Here is a 21,994-nt window from a genome sequence, read left to right as displayed (position 1 = left end):
CCCCGCCCCCAGGGCCGAGCTGAGAACCCTACATCTCGGAGTCTTCCCCCCGGGCCGTCGCGCCCTGACGTCACATCCGGCGCGGCGTCGGCGGCGTCTGCGCTCGGTGGGCAGGGCACGTCGGGCCGGGGCAGTTGGTCCGTGGGCTGTGGAAGGGAAGAGACGGAAGTGGGGCCGGTGCAGCGGGCGCAGGGAGGACCGGTCCGGGTGAGGAGGGCACGGGGCACGGGAGGGGGACTGCGGGCCGCCTTAGCCGCCGACGGTAGTGTGGCCGCGGCCGCCTTTCGCCCGCGCTAGCGACCTGCGGGTGCGGCGTGAGCTCCGCTCACCTGTGCGCGGCCGCCGCCCTCCCCGGCTCGGGGTCCTCTGGCTGAGCCCCGCCGATCTGTTCGCACTCGTCTGCCGCCCCCTTCCCTCAAACTTCGTTATTCCCAGCCGCACCACTCCACGACCCTGTCCTGTCCCCGCCATGCCCTGCCCGCACCATCCTCTGGCCAATCCAGTATGACCCCCGCTCCCCCCGCCCCCAGCTGTCAGTCCCTTCCTGTGCTCCGCGGTGCACCCTTTAACCTTGACCTCGGCCCTTTTCCTGATTAGTGTGCGTGAGTAGCGTCCATCCTCCCTTTTCGATCTTGTCAAAACGAGGGGCTTTCTCTTATTCTCGGTTGGGCTGGCCAGGGTGTCACTTCCGCCTTCTTCTCCTTCAGACCATGGACGGCTCCTTCGTTCAGCACAGTGTGAGGGTTCTGCAGGAGCTCAACAAGCAGCGGGAGAAGGGCCAGTACTGCGATGCCACCCTAGACGTGGGGGGCTTGGTGTTCAAGGCACATTGGAGTGTCCTCGCCTGTTGCAGCCACTTCTTCCAGAGCCTCTATGGGGATGGCCCAGGGGGCAGTGTTGTCCTCCCTGCTGGCTTCTCTGGGATCTTTGGCCTCCTGTTGGACTTTTTCTACACTGGTCACCTCGCCCTCACCTCAGGGAACCGGGATCAAGTGCTCCTGGCAGCCAGGGAGTTGCGAGTACCAGAGGCTGTGGAGCTGTGCCAGAGCTTCCAGCCCAAAACTTCAGTGGGACAGGCATCAGGTGGCCAGAGTGGGTTGGGGAAACCTGCCCCTCAGGATGTGAACAGCCACTTTAAGGAGCCAACAGACTTGGAGGAAGAGGAGATTACAAGGACTCTTGGCCTAGTCCCCAGGGATCAGGAGCCTAGAGGCAGTCGCAGCCCCCAGAGGTCCCAGTTCAGCTCCCCTATTCAGAGTGAGAGCCCCTCCTTCCTTGCTGGAAAACTCAAGCAGGCTCTGAAGCCTTGTCCCTCAGATGACAAAGAGTCTGAGGACTGCAAAGTGCCCCCAAGGCCCTTTGAGGCTGAAGGTGCCCAGCTGCAGGGCGGGTGTAATGAGGTACTGTGCCCAGGGTGCTGGAACCAGGGAGGCAAAAGTTGGGGAAAAGATGGACAGTTCTGGGGTGCTCTGGACCCCAAAGTAGAATCTCTGTTGTAGTGGAACAGGCTTTCTCTGAACATAGGAAGCCAGTGACCTCAGCTGACCATTCTGTGAGTTACAGCTGTCTACGATTGCCAACTTCTTTGGGGGTGGAGTGGGCAGCATCAGGGTTATAGATGTTTCCCTCAAGTAGTGAAATCTGGCCAGGCTTCCAGTGTCTTATAGAAACAGTCACTTCTCCCCATATCCAAGATTCAGATGTCTGCCCTGGGCTCCTGAAGGGACCAATCCCTGATGAAAGGACTCATCTGGGTTGGGGTTTGGGATGGAACTAACGCTGGGTCCCCACAACCCCTGCTGATTAATTTGGTGACCCCACCCCCTCCTGCTGCCTCTTCTACTCTAGTGGGAAGTGGTGGTTCAAGTTGAGGACGACGGGGATGGCGATTACGTTTCTGAGCCTGAGACTGTGCTGACCAGGAGGAAGTCAAACATAATCAGAAAGCCCTGTGCTGCAGAGCCAGCTCTGGGTACAGGTTCCCTAGCAGCCGAGCCCGCTGAGAACAGAAAAGGTACAGCGGTGCCGGTTGAATGCCCCACATGTCATAAAAAGTTCCTCAGCAAATATTATCTAAAAGTGCACAACAGGTAAACATTGTTTTTCTACTTTTTTTTTCCTGTCTGCCATTCCTATGTTGGGGGAGGGGTCCTGTACTTCCCACTTGTGGGCTTTGTAGGGGCTGGGGGCTTTAGCTCAGACTAACATAGTGCCTGGTGTGGGCATACCTCTGTTTATCAGGGTGTGGGAACCTGGTTTGGGTCAGATTTTCCTCCCCCTTCTACTGTGTGTCTTTTGGTTAGAGATGGATTAGTAGACACCTTGTCAACAGGTTGTGCCAACTGTGGACTTTGACCTCCTCCTGGCTTCTGCTGTGGGGAATGGAAAATCCTGTGGACTCTAAGCTGAAACTAGGGCCTGACCTTAGCAATTTCTAAAGCCTGGCAGTGTGGGCTTTGGGCTAGGTGCTCATCTTGAGGATTGGTGCTATTTCCATTTCTGGGGACATTAGCTTTGAGGTGTCAGTAGAGCATAAAAGACCATTTGTCTAAAGCTGGAGTGTCCAATAAGGTAACCAGCAGTCCCCTGGTCCATTTTTGTTTTTGTTTTATTTTTAATAAGTTGTAGATGGACACATATCTTTATTTTATTTACTTATTTTGTGTAGTGCTGAGAATCGAACCCAGTGCCTCACATGTGCTAGGCAAGCACTCTACCACTGAGCCACAACCCCAGCCCCTGTGAATCCATTTTAATTTAAAATTAGTTAATTCAGTTTCTCAGACACACTACCCCCATCTCAAGTGCTTGGTAGCCGTGTGGCTCCTGGCCGCTAAGCAGACAGCGCAGACATTCCACTGTCCTAGAGAGTCCTCTTGCACAGCGCTGCTCTGGAGCGCCTGCAAAGCCTCTGGGGACAGCAAGTAGGTGACAGGCTTTCCATTCCTGCCACTCTCCAGCCCAAGACATCACAGTGCGCTTTTGGAGCAAGCCAGGTTGTGTCACATAACTGTTCTCAGTCTGATACTCTGGGAAGCCAGCGGTGATCCTGGAGCTGGGGTTGAGACCTTTTGCTACCCCTGTGCTCAGGGTGGTTACCACTAGTGGAGCCTTTGGGTAATCCCAGTATGTGGGGAACTCTGGGCCTGTGTGTCCTGCCCAGACACTTAGGCTGTCTGCTACTGAAAGATTCCAGTGCAGAACAGTCTCCATTCCTCTTTATCTCGGGCTGTATGTTGCTGGTTGGCCCTGAGAGCTGGGAGGGGAACAGTGCTTTCAGGAGGCCACTGCAGCAGGGCCTGAGGACAGCTGATACTGTGGCAGGGGATGAGAGAATTGGCCTCTGGCGGGTTGTGAGGTAGCCCATGGGCTCTTCGGTCAGTGTTCATTAGTTCATTCCACAGACTGACAGACAGGGCTGGCATGTAGCTCACCGGTGGAGCACCTGCCTAGCACAAGGCCCTGGGTTCAATCCCCGGCACTGCCCCCCCAAAAAACCAAATTGCCAGATAGCTGACAAGACTTACGAGCACTCAGGATACACCAGTGGACTAAACAGAGGTCATTATTGAGGGCTTACCTTCTTGTAGGACAGTGCAGATGAAAGCGTAAAACCTAATGAGTAAATGTGTAGTGTGACAGTGGGTCCAGGGGCTGGGGTCAGGGTGGGGACAGTTGCTGTCTTAAATAGCCATGGTCTGGGTGACTTACAGGGAAGGATTTAAAGAGCAAAGATTTAAAGCAGCTAAGGAAGCCATCCGTGGGAATAGCATTTGGGCAGGCACAGGAACCTGTGAGAAGCTCTTGGCTAGGAGTGAGAATGGCAGGTTGAGGTGTTGGGAAGGGGTGAAGGGCGAAGGCCTTTCTCGGGGCTGAGTGGGAGACATCACAGCCAGGCTAACAAGGTACGGGGCACACCAGCTCATGGAGGGCTACTAAGGCCACTTGTCTTTTTTTTTTTTAATATTTATTTTTTAGGTGTAGATGGACACAACACAATGCCTTTATTTTTAGTGGTGCTGAGAATGGAACCCAGATCCCGCCCCTGCTAGGGGAGTGCTCTACCGCTGAGCCACAATCCCAGCCCCAGGCCACTTGTCTTTTTTTTTTTTAATATCTATTTTTTAGGTGTAGATGGACACAACACAATGCCTTTATTTTTAGTGGTGCTGAGAATCGAACCCAGGTCCCGCCCCTGCTAGGGGAGTGCTCTACCGCTGAGCCACAATCCCGGCCCCAGGCCACTTGTCTTTTTTTTTTTTTTTTTTAAGAGAGAGAGAGAGAGAGAATTTTTTAAATATTTATTTTTTAGTTTTTGGCGGACACAACATCTTTGTTTATAGGTGGTGCTGAGGATCGAACCCGGGCTGCATGCATTGCAGGCAAGCGCGCTACCTCTTGAGCCACATCCCCAGCCCCGAGGCTACTTGTCTTAAAAGGGTTCCTCTGGCTTCTGAATTTAAACTTGCCTGGGAGGATGGTGTGGAGGGGAGGATGTGTGTTAGCTCATGCGGGGCTCAGATCTGCCGTTGGACTGTGTGGTAGCAGCGAGGTGCATGGTCCGATTTTGGCCACAGTTTTGAAGATGGAGCCCACAGAGGCTCTGGGAAGACAAGTATTCCTCCAGGTAGTCAGAACCCAGGGATACTACTGCCTCAGAAAGAAGACTGCTAGCCGTCAGCCTCTGTGGGACCACGTAGGGAGGCTGGCAGAGGTGGGGCTCAGGCTGGTTCCCAGCTGTGACCTCAAGCACACAGCTGTGTGGGCTTATGGCCTGGGGTGCCTTCTCCTGAGAGCCTCTGTGCTGGAAGGGGTTTTGGGGGCTTGTTCTCTGCGTGTTCACCAGCTGGGGTCTCACAGGTCATGTGGTGAGCCATGGCCAGTCCCAGGACACATCTTCATCTCTGCTGTGCAGCTCTCATCAGTGGTGGTCAAAGAGGGCCTCCGGTGAGGGAGAGCTAGGAAACCGTCTCAGCCCCCACACCCCTGTGGCTTCTCCTGGCAGGAAACACACTGGGGAGAAACCCTTTGAGTGTCCCAAATGTGGGAAGTGTTACTTTCGGAAGGAGAACCTCTTGGAGCATGAAGCCCGGAATTGCATGAACCGCTCAGAACAGGTACTTGGGAGCTGACCCAGGTACTTGTGGGCAGGGGCACGCTGGCCCATGTCTTGGTGCTATCTGGGAAGGGCCCAAATAGGAGACCATCTCTGATGATGACTCTAAAAATAGCTGCAGGGCCCTTGGATGTCGTCAGGTCCACACTCTGGTACAAGTGGAATATAGGCCTCCAGGGAAGGAGGGACAACCCCTGAAAGGACATTTTGGGTTTACCTGCTGAGGCCCCTGGCCCAGCTCTACCCTCAGTTTTGGAGAAGGAATGGCTCCTGGGAAGGCCCTTCCGGCCACCTTGCCCACCATCCCACAGTTGTCCCCTGTGGGTGGGGTCTGGTTAACTGCTACCCTTATCCTCCCAGAGGCCTGTTGGTTGCAGCTGAGGCCAGGGACTGTGGGTGAAGTCGTTTGGTCCCTGCACCCAGCCTGTCTGGGCCTGAGGTGGGCAAGCCTTTCTTAGCACATGGTAGTTTGCAGTGCCCAGTGATGGTCAGGGCAGGTGGGTTACATGTTGCCCTCTCCCACCCTAGCATCCCCCGCCCCAGGCAGACTCTTCCCAGCAGCAAGTGGAAGCCCCAGCAGAGGCTGCTGTCACAGGCAGAGGCTCCCCCTGATGCTGGCCCTGCTTGCCCCTCACACTGCCAGGTCTTCACATGCTCCGTGTGCCAGGAGACCTTTCGCCGGAGGATGGAGCTGCGGGTGCACATGGTGTCCCACACTGGGGAGATGCCTTACAAGGTCAGGCTCAGTCTGTTCCCAGAGCTGAGGGCCTGGGTGGGGTGGGTGCTGGCCCCAAGATCCTTCCTGCTGAGCCTTTGCCTGGTGCCCTTATCCTCCCAGAGGCCTACCCCTTGACATGGGTTCAGAAGCCTACCTTCTCTCCCCATCCACTGACCTCCATCTGTGGGTGGTGCCCCTGGCCACAGTCTCACCTCCAGGGTCTTTTTGGGCCTGTCTCTTTCCATAGGGGGCATGGCATGGGCAGCTCATGACAGCTTCCTTCCCCTCAAGCCGTTTTCACGCCAGATCAGGGACCCTCCTTGATCTTGGACTGGGCCCTGTCCATATCATCCTACCCAATGGCCAGGGTTCCCTTGGTGCAGGCTGCCCTGGAGTTGACTGTGGGCCTGTTTTCCAGTGTTCCTCCTGCTCCCAGCAGTTCATGCAGAAGAAGGACTTGCAGAGCCACATGATCAAGCTGCACGGAGCCCCCAAGCCCCATGCAGTAAGTGTCAAGACCGGGCTGGGCCCAGCATTCTCTGAGGTGGGATGAGCAGAAGCATGGCAGCTGTGGCCATACAAAGTTGGGGGGCCTGTGGGGATCCTAGGCAGCCCCATGCTGTTCTCACCTGGTCCTGGGCGCTCTGCTGTCCCCCTTACCCCACAGTGTCCTACCTGTGCCAAGTGCTTCCTGTCACGGACAGAGCTGCAGCTGCATGAGGCTTTCAAGCACCGTGGGGAGAAGCTATTTGTGTGCGAGGAGTGCGGGCACCGGGCCTCAAGCCGCAATGGACTGCAGATGCATATCAAGGCCAAGCACAGGTGTGGGTCAGCCCATCTTCTCCTGGGGTCTGGCCCTGCTGCCTGCAGCTGGGCCAGGAAGGTAGCATTTGCTTACATTCACAGGGATGTGTGTGCTTCTGCCCTGAGTCCAGTGCCTGCAGTCTTTCTGGGGTTGGGGACCTGTGGGACAAGCAAGAGCTTGCTAAGGTGCCGGAGCTGGGGAGGGGCTTCAGGCCAAGACGAGGCACTGTATCTCTTGGGGCAAATTTTTAGTTTCTTGTGACTCCCTGCTCCATAGACTCCTTTCTTTTCTTTCCTTTTTTTTTGGTGCTGGGGATTGAACCCAGGGCCTTGGGCTTGCGAGACAAGCACTCTACCAACTGAGCTACACCCCCAGCCCCTTCCATAGACTCCTTTCTGTTGGACAGTGGTGGTGTCCCTTTCCTGTACCACCCAAGCCCTCCTGCTCAGCATATCCTAGCTGGAGCAGGGTGAGGGGGGCCTCTGCCCTCTGTGATGGCCTTGCCTTGTCTCCCTACCCAAACAGGAATGAGCGGCCATATGTCTGCGAGCTCTGCAGCCACGCCTTCACTCAGAAGGCCAACCTCAACATGCACCTGCGCACGCACACGGGCGAGAAGCCCTTCCAGTGCCATCTGTGTGGCAAGACCTTCCGCACCCAAGGTGAGGCAGGCCCATCACCTCCTTGTCTTGGGGCTAAGGCCAGTGCTGAGCCCCTGCCTTGTCCCCACAGCCAGCCTGGACAAGCACAACCGCACTCACACAGGTGAGAGGCCCTTCAGCTGTGAGTTCTGTGAGCAGCGCTTCACCGAGAAGGGGCCCCTCCTGAGGCACGTGGCCAGCCGCCACCAGGAGGGCCGGCCCCACTTCTGCCAGATCTGTGGCAAGACCTTCAAAGGTACTTGGGGGTGCCCAAGGCTGGGCCATCTGTTTCTTGCTGACCCAAGTGGGAGAGTGTCCATAGAGGTGGGGGGCAGCAGAGGCCTAGCGACGCTCCTCAGCTGCTGAGCCTCCCTGCCAGCAGACATCTTCTGTCTTCAAGTGCCTACAGGGGCGAGTGGAGCTGCTGACAGTGCAAGTGGGGCTGGGGCTCCCCAGGGGCCTGGTCAGTTGTGAACTCAGGGAGGTGTTGTAGAGCCTGGCAGGGCCTGGCCCCAAGTAGTGGGGGGACCCTTGCCCAGGGCCTCCTGCTGGGTTTCCTCCTGGGCCCTGGGATCCTGGCCTGCAATCTCAGGCATATCTCTGCCATGTTTCCCCGGCTCCTGATACCTGTGGCCCCGTCACTCCTGCAGCCGTGGAACAGTTACGTGTGCACGTCAGACGGCACAAGGGAGTGAGGAAGTTCGAGTGCACTGAATGTGGCTACAAGTTCACCCGGCAGGTAGGTGGCAGGGGCGCCCAGGGTCACCTCTCCCTCCCCCAGGCTCTGCCCCCATCCCTGAGCTCTCACTCCCCGCAGGCCCACCTGCGCAGGCACATGGAAATCCACGATCGGGTGGAGAACTACAACCCACGGCAGCGCAAGCTCCGCAACCTGGTCATTGAGGACGAGAAGATGGTGGTGGTGGCCCTCCAGCCACCTGCAGAGCTGGAAGTGGGCTCGGCTGAGGTCATCGTGGAGTCGCTGGCCCAGGGCAGCCTGGCCTCCCAGCTCCCTGGCCAGAGACTGTGTGCAGAGGAGAGCTTTGCTGGCCCCGGTGTCCTGGAGCCCTCACTCATCATCACAGCTGCTGTTCCAGAGGACTGTGACACGTAGCTCACCCTGTCTGCTTGGTCCCAGCCAATAAACCACTTGGCTTTGGACTGGATTGTTTTGGCCTGCCCAACTGTCTGTTTCCTGATGCCCTGGAGACAGTCAATGCTGCTTTCTTCACCTGTGCCCCTGCTGGTGCCCTGTCCCGTCCTCTGGACTTAGCAGCTTCCTCAGCTCCTCAGCTGAACAGGACATCATGGGGGCAGGCAGCCTTGGGTGCCAAACCCTTGGACTCGGTTTTTCCCACATCTGTCTTCTGCCCTTTATTTATTTATTTTTTTTCTTTATCCTGGCCTCTGTTCTTTCAGATTTTAGAGCTGGTAGCATTGGCCAGAGTTGGTAGTGTTCCTGTTTTAGGGGTGACATCAGGTAGAATTCATTCCTAAACTTCTGTGGAGTGGTGGCCCATGATGACGGCCTCACTGGCTGGAGCCAAGATACTGGGCCAATTCAGGAGTATCCGAGCTTGCCTGGGGACCTGAGGAAGGCCAGGCTCCTGGCTAAGCAGGCTCAACCTGGCTGGCAGCATACCAACAGAGGGACATGTCCCTTAGGAGGGCCCTAGCTTGGTCTAAGAGGCCTGGGTTATAGAAGAGGCCAGGCCTTGAATGGAGAGGGGCCAGGTTCTGCAGCCATGGGGGGCTGAGAGCCATGGAAGACAAGCCCTCAGGTGCTCAAATAGATTGTGGTGTGTTAAGTTTCTTCCCAACTCCTTTTTATAGCCCTGTGACCCTGGGCAAGTTACTGCTTCGTCTCCATCTTTTAATGGGATTAGTATCACGCTACATACTTCACAGAGGATCGAATGAGAGCTCACTGGATAGTAAACCACTGCAGAATGTACCTGGGGGCTAGGGGACCTGCTTTCGAGATGTCTCACAGAGGTGCAGATGGGCTGGGTCCTCTCCACTGGCCACTTGGGCTATCACACAGCCTGGTGGCTGGGTGCCAAAAACATACATCCCAAAGGCCAAGGCCACAGGGTCCTTCATGCTCTAGCACTGGAAGTCACATGGCTTCACCTGTGTTCATTCTGTTTTTTTGAGGCCGTCACCAGTCTGCTGCAAGACTGAAGAGGAGGGGACATGTACTCTCTGGCCACTTACAGGATGGGTGTCAAACAATCTGTGGACACCTTTATAAACTGCCCTACCTATTATTCTGTAATAGTCCGAATCAGAGGTCACTGGTTCAAATGCTCATGACCCCAGTGACCAGAGCTGGGCACTGCTGAAATCCCATCACAGGAAGATTCCTGGAACACGATCCTCTTAGAGCCGGAGACTAGGGAAATGAGGTGCTGGGTTAGAACTCGGCAGTAGAGCGCTTTCCTGGCACATGTGAGGCACTGGGGTTGATCCTCAGTGCCACATAAACATAAAATAGGCTTCAAAAAAATATGGGGTTGGGGTTGTGGCTCAGTGGTAGAGCACTTGCGTCACGTGTTAGGCACTGGGTTTGATTTTCAGTATCACATATAAATGAATATAATAAAAGGTACATCAACAGCTAAAAAACATTTTTAAAAAATGTTTTAGATTCAAGACCCAGGTACCTTTATTTTCATTTTTGTACTTGGGATTGAATCCAGGGGCACTTTACCACTGACCTACATCCCAGCCCTCTTATGGCCTTGATATATTGCTGAGGTTGATCTTCAACCTGTGATTCTCCTGCCTCAGCCTCCTGAGTAGCTGGGATCACAGGCATGTGCCACTGTACTTGGCCCACTTTCCTTTTATTCCTCGACCGTTGGGACCTCAGAAGTAATAAAGGTAGTATTCAAGTGTAGTAATTACACTCCAGGTCTGCCTGTTTCCTATGTAGGTTATAAACCGCTTCACATCTGTTCTGGAAAGGGGTGTGTTGGTGCACACCTGTAATCCTAGCAACTTGGGAAACTGAGGCAGGAGGATTTCAAGTTTGAGGCCAGCTTGGGCGATTTAGTGAGATTCTGTTTCAAAAAGGGCTGGAAATAATAAATAAGCAAGCAAACAAACAAATAAATAGGGCTGGGGATAGAGCTCAGTGGTGGAGCACTGGCCTGACATGTGTGAGGTCCTCTATTTTAAGGCTTCTGTCTTCCCAAGCCAAGTTATCCTGCAGAGAGGAACCGCCATTCTGCACTACCCAGGAGGGCTGAAGAGGTTTGGAACGGGAGGTGGCCAGTCCTGGAGATCAGAGATGCAGCCACCCCTGCCCCCTGCATCCGGGCCCCTTCCTTTCTTTGGCTTGATCTCCTGTGAACTGAAGTGGGAAGGACCGGGAAAGCTCTGTAAAGACCCCTGGCACTGGGACTCTTGCCTCTGCTCCTGTTCTGTGCACTGCTGGCTTCAGGCCAAAGGTCCCCCAGAGCAGGATAAAGGCAATGACACACCAGACCTAGGAAACAGGTTTATTTCAAAAAGTATTGAAGGCATCCTAAAACCTTAGATAGGTTTCTCAACATTCATAAGCCTGGAGAACAGACAAAAATAAATAGCAACTTGTTCCCACCCCTGGGGCAGGACTGGAAGGAGGGTGTTCCTTACTGTGAGTCTCTGAGTCATATAAATATAGAATATGTTCTAGATCAGCATTAAATACTAGTCACTTTAGTCTTTATAACTTAATGTCTTATAGACAGAAAAGTTCTATACACGTAACACATGGGGACAGCCCCATAGCCAGGTGTCCCAGCCTCTGTCCCAAAGTCTGTGTAGAGACCTCTGGTGGGGACCACCCAGCCCAGAACCGTGACAAAGGGAAAGCAGGAACAGAGGGTCTGGTGCTGGACCCCAGCTGGGTCCACGGGTGGGAGGGTCCTGCTCCTCTTCACCACTCTTGGTCTTTCTCAACCCACACTCCTGATGGTGGACACCTGGGTATCTCTGGACCAGGCAGGAGAGGGACACAGACCAAGCCCCCTCTCTCCTGCACAGGCGCCCCCAGACAATGGGGGTAAGCCAGCCACCATGAAGCAGCAGTGAGCAGGAGTCCAGAGCTCTTCCTTGAAGGCTCCATCCCAGAAGATGACTTGCGACAGGAGTGGCCGTGTCTCCAGGCAGAGTGGACTGGGCACACTCTGGCACTGAGTACATACTCAGGGCCTTCTCTGCTGACAGACAAGCCACCTCACATGGGAAGGACAACCCCTGGGCCCCTCAGCAGCCTCAGGGAAGCCAGGCGAGGGCCACGGGGAGACAGCTCTAGAGCGGAGGAGGGGGGAGCTCAGTGAGGGGGTTACTTGGCGGGGGAAGAGGAGGCCAAGGCACGAAGCCAGCATAGAGCTTCAGGGTGTGCTGCCTGCCTGGCAAGTGCTCAGTAATGACTGGTGATGGCTTCCCATGGTCAGGAAGAGCTCTGAGCTGCGGCCACTCCAGCCAGGGGATTCCAGAACACAGCTTTCTAACCCAACATGAGGGCACCTGCAGCAGTGACACCGTACAAGGGAACAGGCAGGCCAGGCCAGACAGGGACTTCCCAGAAGCCCTGCCACCTGGCCAGCAAATGGTCTTCGGTACCACTTGCTAAGAGACGGTGCCAAGGCTGTTCCTGGCAGGAGCCTGCTGCACAGCCAGGCCACCAGGGAAAGGCAGCCCTGGAGCCTTGCTTCCCTCCACCTCCTGAGGCAGAGTCTTGATTCCCTTCCTACAAAGGGAGGGGAGTGACAGACCCAAGCACAGGCCACGGGGGCTACCTGAAGGGGCTCAATCCCCCAGTCCTTGGAAACATATCACTTCCAACAAAAAAAGGGGCCTTCCCAAGCTGTGGTTTTCCCAGGAGCTCCTCAGGGGTCCAGGCGGCCCCCATTCCTGCAGAAGCTCTGGCCAAAAAATCCAAACAAAACTGACCAGGGACTGGGTCCACGGCTCAGTGGCAGAATACTTGCCTAGCATGCAAAGCCCTGATCTCAACACTGCAACCCCCACCCCAAAACAAACCTGACCTTGTCTCTAGAATACCCGCCTCCCACTGCTTTTAACGGTCAAACTGCATTTCAAACTTGGAACCAACTGCCGAGGCCACGGTACCCAGGGCTTCCTTAGAAGCAAAAGGACCACTGACTCAGGGCGAGCTAGGGCTTTGCAGCTGTCCATTCGGCCAGTGTCAGCAACAGATGCCCAGGGCCTCCCAGCAAGGAGCTACAACCTCGAATTGGGGGCTTCAGTCCACTTCTCCAGTCTCCCCTCCGCCAGCCAGGACAAAGCCCTGGAGGAGGACACACAGGCCACTGGAGCAGGGACACCCGGCGTCTGTCCCACTGTATCCTTGGGAACAGCTCAGTGTGCTGCTCTGGACCCCTCTGGGCTCCTACTCTGACTCAGTCCCCAGACCCTGTCTCACCTGGAGGCAGCCCACCTCCACTCTGGTGTGAGATCCCAGTAGGGGCGAGGAGCAGACCCCCTCTATCTGGGGAGCTGGCCCACTGGGACACCCAGCACTAGTCAGAGTGTGGGACCCGACTACAACCATCGTCTCCTGGTTTCTGATGCTACAGGCCCAGATAGGGCCTGCAGGAAGGCAGGGGCCATTCCCAGACCCTCACAGGAAGCCCCCTGGCCCTGTGCTCCCAGGGTGGGAGAAGCGGTGCAGGGAGTGTGTGTGTGCCGCACGGGTGAGTCGGAAGCCACGGGGTAGGGATGACCTCTGGGAGCCACAGGTGTGCCAGCAGGGTTCTTCCTGGACCATGGGAGGGGCATTCATGACGGGCCTTGGCCCCAGCAGCCGTGACTTGGGTTCCCAGTGCACAGAAATCCTCCAGGCAATGGATCCTGGCTTCAGTCAGTGCTCAAGAGCCCGTGCTCTGCCTGGTGAGACCACCCTGACTTAGGCACAAAGGAGGGGCTGCTACCCCTGCGAGGTGCTGGGTTCCCTGCACCAAGGCCCTCCCGGGCCAGGCCAGGGCTAGTGCAGTTCTTCAGGGTTCCGCAGTGGCCGAAATCGGCCCGCATCCATGTCATTGCTGCCACTGTCCAGGTCAAAGCCGCGCCCACCCAAAGGTGTCTGGGGCATGAATTGGCGGAAGATGCTGACGCTGCCATGCCAGAAGGTGGGCTCCGGGAGCCGCCCCACCACACTCCACGCCCGAGCCTCTGGGTCATATGCTTCCACCACATCGGAGAGCTCAAATGTGTTGTCATATCCCCCGGACACGTACAGCTTCCCTCCCAGGACAGCCAGGCTGCCCCCTACATGCACCTGTGGGCCAAGGGGGATGGGTGAGTGGAAGCTGGCAGCCAGGGCAGGGAAGACCCTCTACTTCATGCTCCCCTCTGCCAGGAAGGTATCTGGGGACCTGGGGAGATCAGCAGTGCCCCACCAGCCCCTCACCAGGGGTGGCCTGGGCACTTCCTAGACGCAGTTCCAGGAGCTGTCCTCGGCCAACTTCCCAGGAAACGCGGTTGGGACAGACCAATGCCCTTCCACACCTCAACTAGGAAATAGGGCTCCCAGGGTCACATGCAGTGCCCAGGCCTGGCAGGTGGTCCTCTCCACAGTGGCCGGGGCAGCTGCCACAGCACCGCCTCCTGTGTACAGGTCGCAGGAGGACTTCCTTGCACTCTCTTCATCTCGGCAACAGAACCTCTAGGGCCGGCCCTACTCTTCTTCCCATCTCTAAGACAGGGAAACTGGCTCATGTGGCTCATAGTGGCAGATCTGGGACTTGACCCAAAGCCTGGACAATGCCACTGAGCCTTCCCAGCACCAGAGTCTTAGTGCTTCTCTTCCTAATGAGTAGAGAAAGAAGGGACGCCTTGACCAGGAGTGGCAGCAGTCTGGGTGTCCCAATCAGAGCGCACAGCAGTTGTCCAATTAATGTGATCCTAAGGTCAGCTCCTCAAGAACCAGCTGAGGGAGGCTCGGCCTCCAGAAGCCTCCTGTCTGACCTCACCCTGCTCTAGCAGAGCTGCTGGCGCCCCATAAACACACCAAGCACTCCCTGCCCTGGGGCTTGTGCACCTGCTGTCCCTCTAAGGTGACCCTGTTTCCCTCCCTCACTTCCTTCTGCTCTCTGGCTCAGAGCAGGTACTCAGCAAGTCTAAAGGACCAACTCAGTAAACGGTGGCCCTGGGATTTTATCTAACACCGGTCTCGGTGAGCCTCAAGTGCAAAACAGGACGACACCAAGCTTCTCTGAACTGAGATGGTTCCCAGAGAGGGCAGAGCCCCACCCACACGGCTGCTCCCCAAGACTCATCACAATGACACGCGGGTTGCAGACCCAGGACAGGCCTGTGCTCACAATGCTGGCACAGCTTCAGAGTTACCTGATTCATAGATGGGATCTTGTCCCACTCGTTCTTTACTGGGTTGTACACGTCCACCTCGGCAGAGTCATCCCTGTGGAGGGAAGGAGGGGGCAGACAGCTGGTCAGAGCAAGGAGGATGCTCCTAGGGTAGCAAGGGACAGAGTCCACAAGGCTCCTCTACTGAATTTTGTTCCCCATCCCACTCCTAGTACTGAAGATGGAACTGAGGGTGCTCTACCACTGAGCCACATCCCCAACCCTTTTTATGACCATCTTGAGATGGTCTCACTAAGTTGCCTCCAACTCACCATCCTCCTACCTCAGCCTTCTCTTTTGCTGAAGTTACAGGCTATGTGCCACCTACCCAGCTGTGACTTGGAGGTTTTTTTTTTTTTGGGGGGGTGGGTGGGTGTACTGAGGATTAAACTCAGGGGCCCTCAACCACTGAGCCACATCCCAGCCCAATTTTGTATTTTATTTAGAGACAGGATCTCACTGAGTAGCTTAGGGCCTTGCTTTTGCTGAGTCTATCTTTGAACTCGTGATCCTCCTGCCTCAGCCTCACGTGCTGCTGGCGTGCACCATTGTGCCTGGACAACTTGGGAGTTTTTGATGCCAAATGGCAGCTCTCTCAGTGGGAGACCCCATCCCCACTGTCTTAGAGAGTGATTTCAGGCTCCAAGACTAGAACCCAGTCTTGCTCCCTAAACCCAGAGATTACACCCTGGGATACCTGCAGCCCTTTGGTGAGTCAGCCAGCAGAAAGCAGCTGCTACTCCCTTGTGACAGTCCTGGTAGATTCCTTCAGATCTTTCTTTTTTAAAAATATTTTATTAGTTGTTGATGGACCTTTATTTATTTATACGCGGTGCTGAGAACTGAACCCAGTGCCTCACGCATGCCAGGCAGGCGCTCCACCACTGAGCCACCATCCCAGCCCCTCTTTCAGATCTTGAAGTTCCTTCCCACCCTGGGCTTCCCAACCACCCCACCCTGCCTCAGTCTCCTCACCCTCCCAATTCTGATCCGAGCCCCGATTTTGGGAAGGTCTTCGCTGGCTGACTAGGCCAGACCAGGCCTCTTCTGAGTCCTGGACTGGCCTCTGCCCTCAGCATCACTGTGAGCCTGAGCCTGTCTTATTCACGGCTGACTAAATCCTTGGTGCCCAGGTGGACCAATACAGTCACGGGGATGAGGGCATCAACACCCTTCCTCCCTGTTTGATACCCCTACAACAGAAGGTGTGAAAGCACGGCCTTGGACAGCAGCAGTAATGATTCATAACAGAGGTCAGGGGCTGGGGCTGGGCTCAGCAGGAGAGCGCTGGCCTCGCATGCACGAGACCCCGGGGTTCCATCCTCAGCACCACATAAAAATAAATAAATAAAATAAAGATACTGTGCCCATCTACAACTAAAAAAATATTAAACAAACAAACAGACAACAACAACAACAAAAAACAAAGGCCGGGGGTCAGCAAAAAGGCCAGACAGCAAATATTTTAGATGCTCTCTGTATCAAGCTGTCACTGTCATGCAAAACCAGTCACAGAGGTTCTGAAACGGAAGGGCTGGCTGTGCTCCAGTTAAACTCTACAGGACAGAAACTTGAACTTCATACGGGTTTTCATGTCTGCAAAGCAGGACACTTGTGTTGAGCCCTCCCCCCCCACCCAACCATTTCAAAATGGGAACCCACTCAAGTTTGTGGGCCCTAGGACGATGGTCATTAAATATGGGGACCTGCTCAGCTGTCCCCACCCCTCACCCCCTTTTCCAGCAGAGACACGGGACCTGCAGACAGAAGGGGCTGGACTAGACGGGGCTCCCTGGCTCTTGCACTGCACCCTAACCAAGCAGCCACCTTTTACAGGACCGCTGCAGGACAGGAGCCACAGGGCAGAACCCCCTCCCCTGGTCACAGAGGAGGGAGGAGGAGCCGCAGCCTCTACACAACACGGGCTGTCTCCGTGGGGATGGCAAGTGGCCCATAGGCACTACCCAGAGATAAGTGGCATTTTGGGCAAGGGGTTATATGGTCCTCGAAGAGCCCAAGTATATGAGCAGGGTGTTAGTGGGGGGGAGGAACAGGGCACAGTCCCTGGGCCCCAGGTCCTTCTCTTTCTCCTTCCACAGCCTCTACTCAGGCCCAGGCCAGCTCCCAAGCCTCCTGGCAGGCCACCCCCCTGTTCCGCACCCTGGGGTCGGGGCTGAGGACTGCCTCCTCCCACATGCCCCCAGCCTGAGTAAGAGCTGGCAGAGGCCACGCCCTCCCTGTTGCCACAGGAGTGGCCCAGCAAGGGGAAGGGGAAAGCGGGTGGGTCTCAGGAGAGAGCAGCACTTGGGTACTTCCAGTTCTAGGACCACAGGACAGAGAGGACATTCTCAAAGGCACTTGGCCTAGAACCACTGCCGAGGGGCTGAAGGGAAGTTTCTGGCATTCTGAGAGTTGTATTTATAGCCATCCCCACCCCCTCTTTGAAGACACTTCCAAGATGCCGGGGAGGGAGGAGGGTCAGGCAGTTTTATAACAGGACCAGACCTGGTTGAGATTCCAGGGCTTTCTCAGAGTAGGCCTTTTGGCATATGTCGACGCAGGCCCCTGAGCACTGTATGACCAGCAATGGACACCTTTCCCCCTCTGTTGCTCACCTTGAGCGAGAGTCTCCTGTTTCCAGGGTGAAGCAGACAGAGGCCAGTGCTGTTCAGGCCTTGGGCATTTACCCCCTGTTCAAAGTCCCAGGGGGAAAGGGGGCAAAGGGGACTGTCATTCATGCTCCCTCCTTCCTTCCTGGTCCCACAGTTTCAGGTAGGCTCTAGGCCAGGAAAGGGAGCAGCAAATGCAGGAACGTACCCCATGTGTGCGTGCACACACACAGTACTGTGCGCATGCAGGGAGGCCACTCAGCGGCCAGGAGGGCCATCTGGCGTAACCAGTGGACAGAGCTGGTGATTTCGCTCACATGTGCTAGACTAGCAGATGCCCAGTGACCCACTGGCTGCCTGTCTCTGCTCTGAGCTGCCAGGGCTGCAGCTCTTTTTCTAAAAGAACCCAACTCACCACCCATTAAGAAAACCAGAGCTGGGTGCAGTGGTGCACGCCTGATTCCTAGCAGCTCGGGAGGCTGAGGCAGGAGGATTGCGGGTTCAAAGCCAGCCTCAGCAAAAAAACGAGGCACTAAGTAACTCCGTGAGACCCTGTCTCTAAATAAAATACAAAACTGGGCTGGGGATGTGTCTCAGTGGTCGAGGGCCCCTAAGTTCAATCCCCAGTACCAAAAAGAAAAGAAAACCAGGCCAGGCATGGTGGCATACACCTGTAATCCAGCAACTTGGGAAACTGAGGCAGGAGGATCGCAAGTTCAAGGCCAGCCTCAGTAACTTAATAAGACCCTAACTAACTTAGTGAGACCCTGTCTCAAAAAATTGTTAAGAAAGATCTGGGGATGCAGCTCAGAGGGAGAGTGCTTGCCTAGCACGCTCAGTCCCTAGTAGCGTGTAGTGCATGTGCACACACACGCACACACGCCAGACACACAGGGCATCAGGCATGTGGGGACTCACCTGACGAAGTACATGAGTCCATTCAGAGTCACAGTCTTAGGCGCAAAGGACCAGGGTGGAAGCTGACCACAGTCCACCAGTGACCACAGGTCGGTGTCTGGATGGTAGCACTGCATCACCATAGTCTCCTTGCCCGCCAGGGAGCCGATGGCGTAGAGACGGCCACGGCAGGCCGTAGTGGAGCAGTTGTCCATGGGGTAGGTCATGGGCTGCAGGGCCTCCCAGGAGTCAGTGGTGTGGTCATAGCGCTCCGTGCTATCTGCAGCCACCACGTACAGCAGCCCATCCAGCACAGAGGAGCTGTGGTACTCCCGGGCCTTCAGCATGGGTGCTACCTCGGTCCACTCATTCACACTGGAGTTGTACCTCCACACACAGTCGTAGAGCCGTGAGCCATCCGAACCACCTGCCAGGATGCACAATGGGCAGATGGTCAGCTCACTCAGGGCGAGTCACCTACCTGTGCCTTCCTGAACTACCAGGGCCTCTCCCTGGAGAGGAATTAACCTCATTGGCCTTCACCCGAGAAATGCAAGTGGCCAAAGGTCAGAAGCTCTGGGCTTTGGTGGGGACCACTGTCATAGTGCACACCTAAGCCCTGGGGCACTCTGCTGAATATGCAGGCAGCCTCTGTCAGGATCCCCGACAGAATCACCCAACACCAACAGGTTATCTGGTTACTTCTCCTGGGTAGCCACAAAGCATAGAGCTTGTTCACCAAATTCTACCCTTCCTGGGCACTCTTTAACCAGGGTTCTGCCAGAACAAGGTGAGAGGAAACCCAGGCTGTGAGCCAGAGACCTAACCAAAGATCATGCTATCAGGGTGCGTCAGGGTTCTGGTGTTGGGGCAGGTTACAGGGATGGGTTTCATTTGAAAAACTCATCAATCTGTACAAGTATGATGTATGCTCTTCTAAGGAATTCTGGGGACTGTCTCCCCTGGCCTCGGAGGCCGGTGCCACAGGCAGGACAGGATTAGAGACACCTTCTGTCTCACAGCCCTGAGCTTTGGAAGGGAGAAGACATTCTTGTAAAGCTCCATCTGGGCCTGTACCTTCCTCCCAGGTGCTGTGGCAAAGGCAGCTGAAACCAGCTTCCTGGCCCCCAGGAAATTCCCAACTGCCAGGCCAGCTGAATGGAATGACCCAGCCACCTGCCTGAAACCCAAAGGATTAGCTGCTCAGCTGTGACATTTGTGGAAGGGCATGCAGAAGCTGGGGCAAGTCTGGCCAGTTCTTGGAGGGAGTTCTCTGCTCAAAGCCACATGTCAGACTTCAGAGGGGATGGAGATGGGTGGCAGTTGGGGACATGGTCCCCAAACAAAAAAGGGCCAACCTCAAATTGGAAAGAGGGATATATTCTGACAAATATCAACAGAGGGTCGGCTGGCTGCCAGACAGCGGGCCAGGAAGCGTGGTCAGACCCCAGGACATCCCTGGGCTGGGGCATGGCTCAGAGTAAATTCTCTCCTGAACGTGCCAGGCTGGGGCACAGCCACTGTGATAAACCAGCTGGAGCCTCCCTGCCTGATAACAGCGCCAGAGGCCTGCCCTAGTCATTTCTTTCCTTATATAGCAGTCACAGGCCGCCCCTGCTTGCCCCACAGAAAGGGGTAGACTCCCTCCTGTTTGAAAAGGGATTCATCCTTAATAAAAAACGTGGTAAAAGCCCAGGACTGGGTCAGGCTGGGGTCCGCCCACCATGACTCGGCAGTGTTTTGGGGTTTGAGCCAAGTAACTGGAAGAAAACCGAACACGTGATGGTGTTTACAGTGGCAGGCCAGCTCAGCCTAAACACCATGTGACCCACAGCCCCTTGGCTAGGTGCAAGTCCCAAGAAACCTTGTCACTGGGGATAAAGCCAAGGAGTCAGGGGGCCCTGGTGGCCCAGCAGGGCAGAAATGTCCTGGCTGGGGAGAACGGGTGCCTCACCAGGAGTTAGCCTCCTGCGTGTCCCCACATTCCTTGCAGAGAAAAAGAAAGCATTCATTGTGTGAGTGAATGGCCGTCTCTTCAAACAGGAGGGAGGCACCTCCCGGGCCAGGCAGGCCCTACCGCACCAGGAACTGGGCCCACAAGCAGCTACTTGTCTCTGCTCACGTAAGGCGCAATTTTAGGTTGAAAGTAATTGGAGAAACGCAGTTGTCCAGGCTCTGGCTTAGACTCAGGTGGGCCCTCGAGTCCAGGTTCTGCGGCTGTCTCCTGGAAAGGTGGTGGGCTTCCCCTGGGCAGCCCCCAGCGCACTCACCCGTCACATAGATGTCATTGCCCAGAGCCACGATGCTATAGCCCCCGCCCAGGTGGTCGGGGAACTCGGCCAAGTAGCGCCACTGGCCCGTCTGTGGGTTGTAGCAGTCAACCGTGACCAGTTCGTCGCAATCCTGGTCACAGCCGCCCACAAGCACGAGGATCTCAGCAAGGCCGGTAGAGGGGCGCGGGCGCATGCGGGGACAGGGCCCGCGGTCGTGGCGGTCGTAGCGCGCCGCCTGGAAGTCGCGCGCCTCGCGTAGTAGGCGCAGGCAGGGTGGGCAGCGCGCCACCAGAGGCTCAGCCTCGACGTGCGCCAGCAGGTAGAAGCGGCGCACGAAGGGCAGGCGAACTGCCTCCAGCAGCTGTGGCCAGTGCGCGGCGCGGCGCGGTGGGTCCGCGCGCACCCAGCGCAGAGCCAGCTGGTAGGCCGCCTCCTCCTTGGGCACGCAAAGCCCGTCGTCGCGCAGGTAGCGCAGCAGGCGCGCCAGAGGCAACCGCTCCAGCTGCTCAGCACCCAGCTCGCCCACGTGGCGCAGGATGAAGCGCTGTGCCGCGCTCGCCAGCCCCGCGCAGCTGAAGGCCTCCGCGAAGTCCTGCATGTCCAGGCAGTTGGCCAGGTCGAGCTGCTGCTGCAGGAAGGTGCCGCACGCCTCCTTCACGGCCGGGAACTGCAGCAGGTCCGCGGCGCGCAGCAGCGGCTCGGCGTTGTCGCCGCTCACGGCCACGCGGCCCGTGTAGCTGAAGTCCAGCAGCAGCTGCAGCATGTCGGGTGGCACGCCGTGCAGGCGCACCCGTTCTGCGCGGCTCTCGCGCAGCTGCCCAGCGAACATGGCGCGGAAGTAGGGGCTGGCGGCCGCCAGCACGGCGCGGTGCGCTGGGAAGTCGCGCCCGCCCGCCGCCTCCAGGGTCACGTCCAGGAACTTGCGCTCTGCGCGGAGCTGGCTCAGGCCGCGCAGCAGGCTCAGGGCGTGTGCGGGGTCCGAGAAAGGGAGCACGGCCAGGGGCGCCGGCCGCTCCATGGCACCTTCACCTCGGGACTCTGGGATGCCGCGGCCGGGGCCTGCGGAGGGACGCGACGCGCTGGGCACCGCCGCTATAAGTACAGCCGGGCGCGGTGGCCTTAGTAGGCGGGGCTTGGGGGCGGGACGCCGATTGCAACGCCCAGTTAACCCCTCCGGGTTCGGTACGCCTCCCGTCAGCAGCCGGCTTGCGGCGCGGGCTTGCCACCCCCGCGCCGCGCCCGCCCCCGGCCCTCCAGGCTGAGTCACCGCCGCCCGCGCCCGCTCCCTCTCTCCGCCCTTCCGGGGCTTCCTGCAGCCTCCCGCCGGCGCCGTGCGGGGATCGGCGGGCGGCAAGTGCTGGCCTCCTGCGGCGGCCTTGCGCGCGCGGGGGTTGCTGACCTCAGGGTCCTGCCCACCACCCACCCTGGCTGCCGAGCAAAATCCCGGAGGCGAGCTCGGCGCCCGGATTTGCGGCCACCCCTCTGGCGCCCATTCGTAACTGCGCTTCCCGCGGGTCCCCGGGAGGCTTCGTTCCCAAGCCTTTTGTTGTTTTGT

The 21,994-nt window shown here is 56.9% G+C and overlaps 2 protein-coding genes across 3 annotated transcripts; one reads left to right on the top strand and one right to left on the bottom strand.

Annotated features, from left to right (window-relative positions):
• Positions 1-89: 89 nt before the first annotated feature.
• Zbtb48 (zinc finger and BTB domain containing 48) lies at positions 90-8,446 on the top strand. Its single transcript, XM_046424441.2, has 11 exons — positions 90-207; positions 708-1,400; positions 1,849-2,090; positions 5,006-5,117; positions 5,760-5,852; positions 6,253-6,339; positions 6,502-6,656; positions 7,165-7,301; positions 7,372-7,536; positions 7,931-8,019; positions 8,098-8,446. The coding sequence occupies exons 2-11, from the start codon at positions 711-713 to the stop codon at positions 8,392-8,394; spliced, it is 2,067 nt and encodes a 688-aa protein (XP_046280397.1). The 5' UTR covers positions 90-207; positions 708-710; the 3' UTR covers positions 8,395-8,446.
• Klhl21 (kelch like family member 21) lies at positions 4,276-21,545 on the bottom strand. 2 transcript variants are annotated; one of them, XM_046424443.2, is made up of 4 exons: positions 20,437-21,545; positions 18,188-18,593; positions 14,643-14,715; positions 4,276-6,797 (listed from the first exon to the last, which is right to left on the bottom strand). In XM_046424443.2, exons 1-4 carry the CDS (start codon positions 21,455-21,457, stop codon positions 6,735-6,737), a joined length of 1,563 nt encoding a protein of 520 aa, XP_046280399.1. In that variant the 5' UTR covers positions 21,458-21,545; the 3' UTR covers positions 4,276-6,734. The 2 variants fall into 2 exon arrangements, with proteins under 2 accessions (XP_046280399.1, XP_046280398.1); XM_046424442.2 differs by lacking the exon at positions 4,276-6,797 and adding an exon at positions 10,773-13,572 and having other exon boundaries at positions 20,437-21,536.
• Between the last annotated feature and the right edge of the window lie 449 nt (positions 21,546-21,994).

This window comes from Marmota monax, unplaced genomic scaffold, assembly GCF_021218885.2.
Source record: "Marmota monax isolate L192 unplaced genomic scaffold, Marmota_monax_Labrador192_F-V1.1 WCK01_AAM20220418_F8-fsc00080, whole genome shotgun sequence".
NCBI classification, from domain to species: Eukaryota; Metazoa; Chordata; class Mammalia; order Rodentia; family Sciuridae; genus Marmota; species Marmota monax.
The sequence above is the reverse complement of the archived record's forward strand: the minus strand, read 5'-3'. Positions and strand labels throughout refer to the sequence as shown.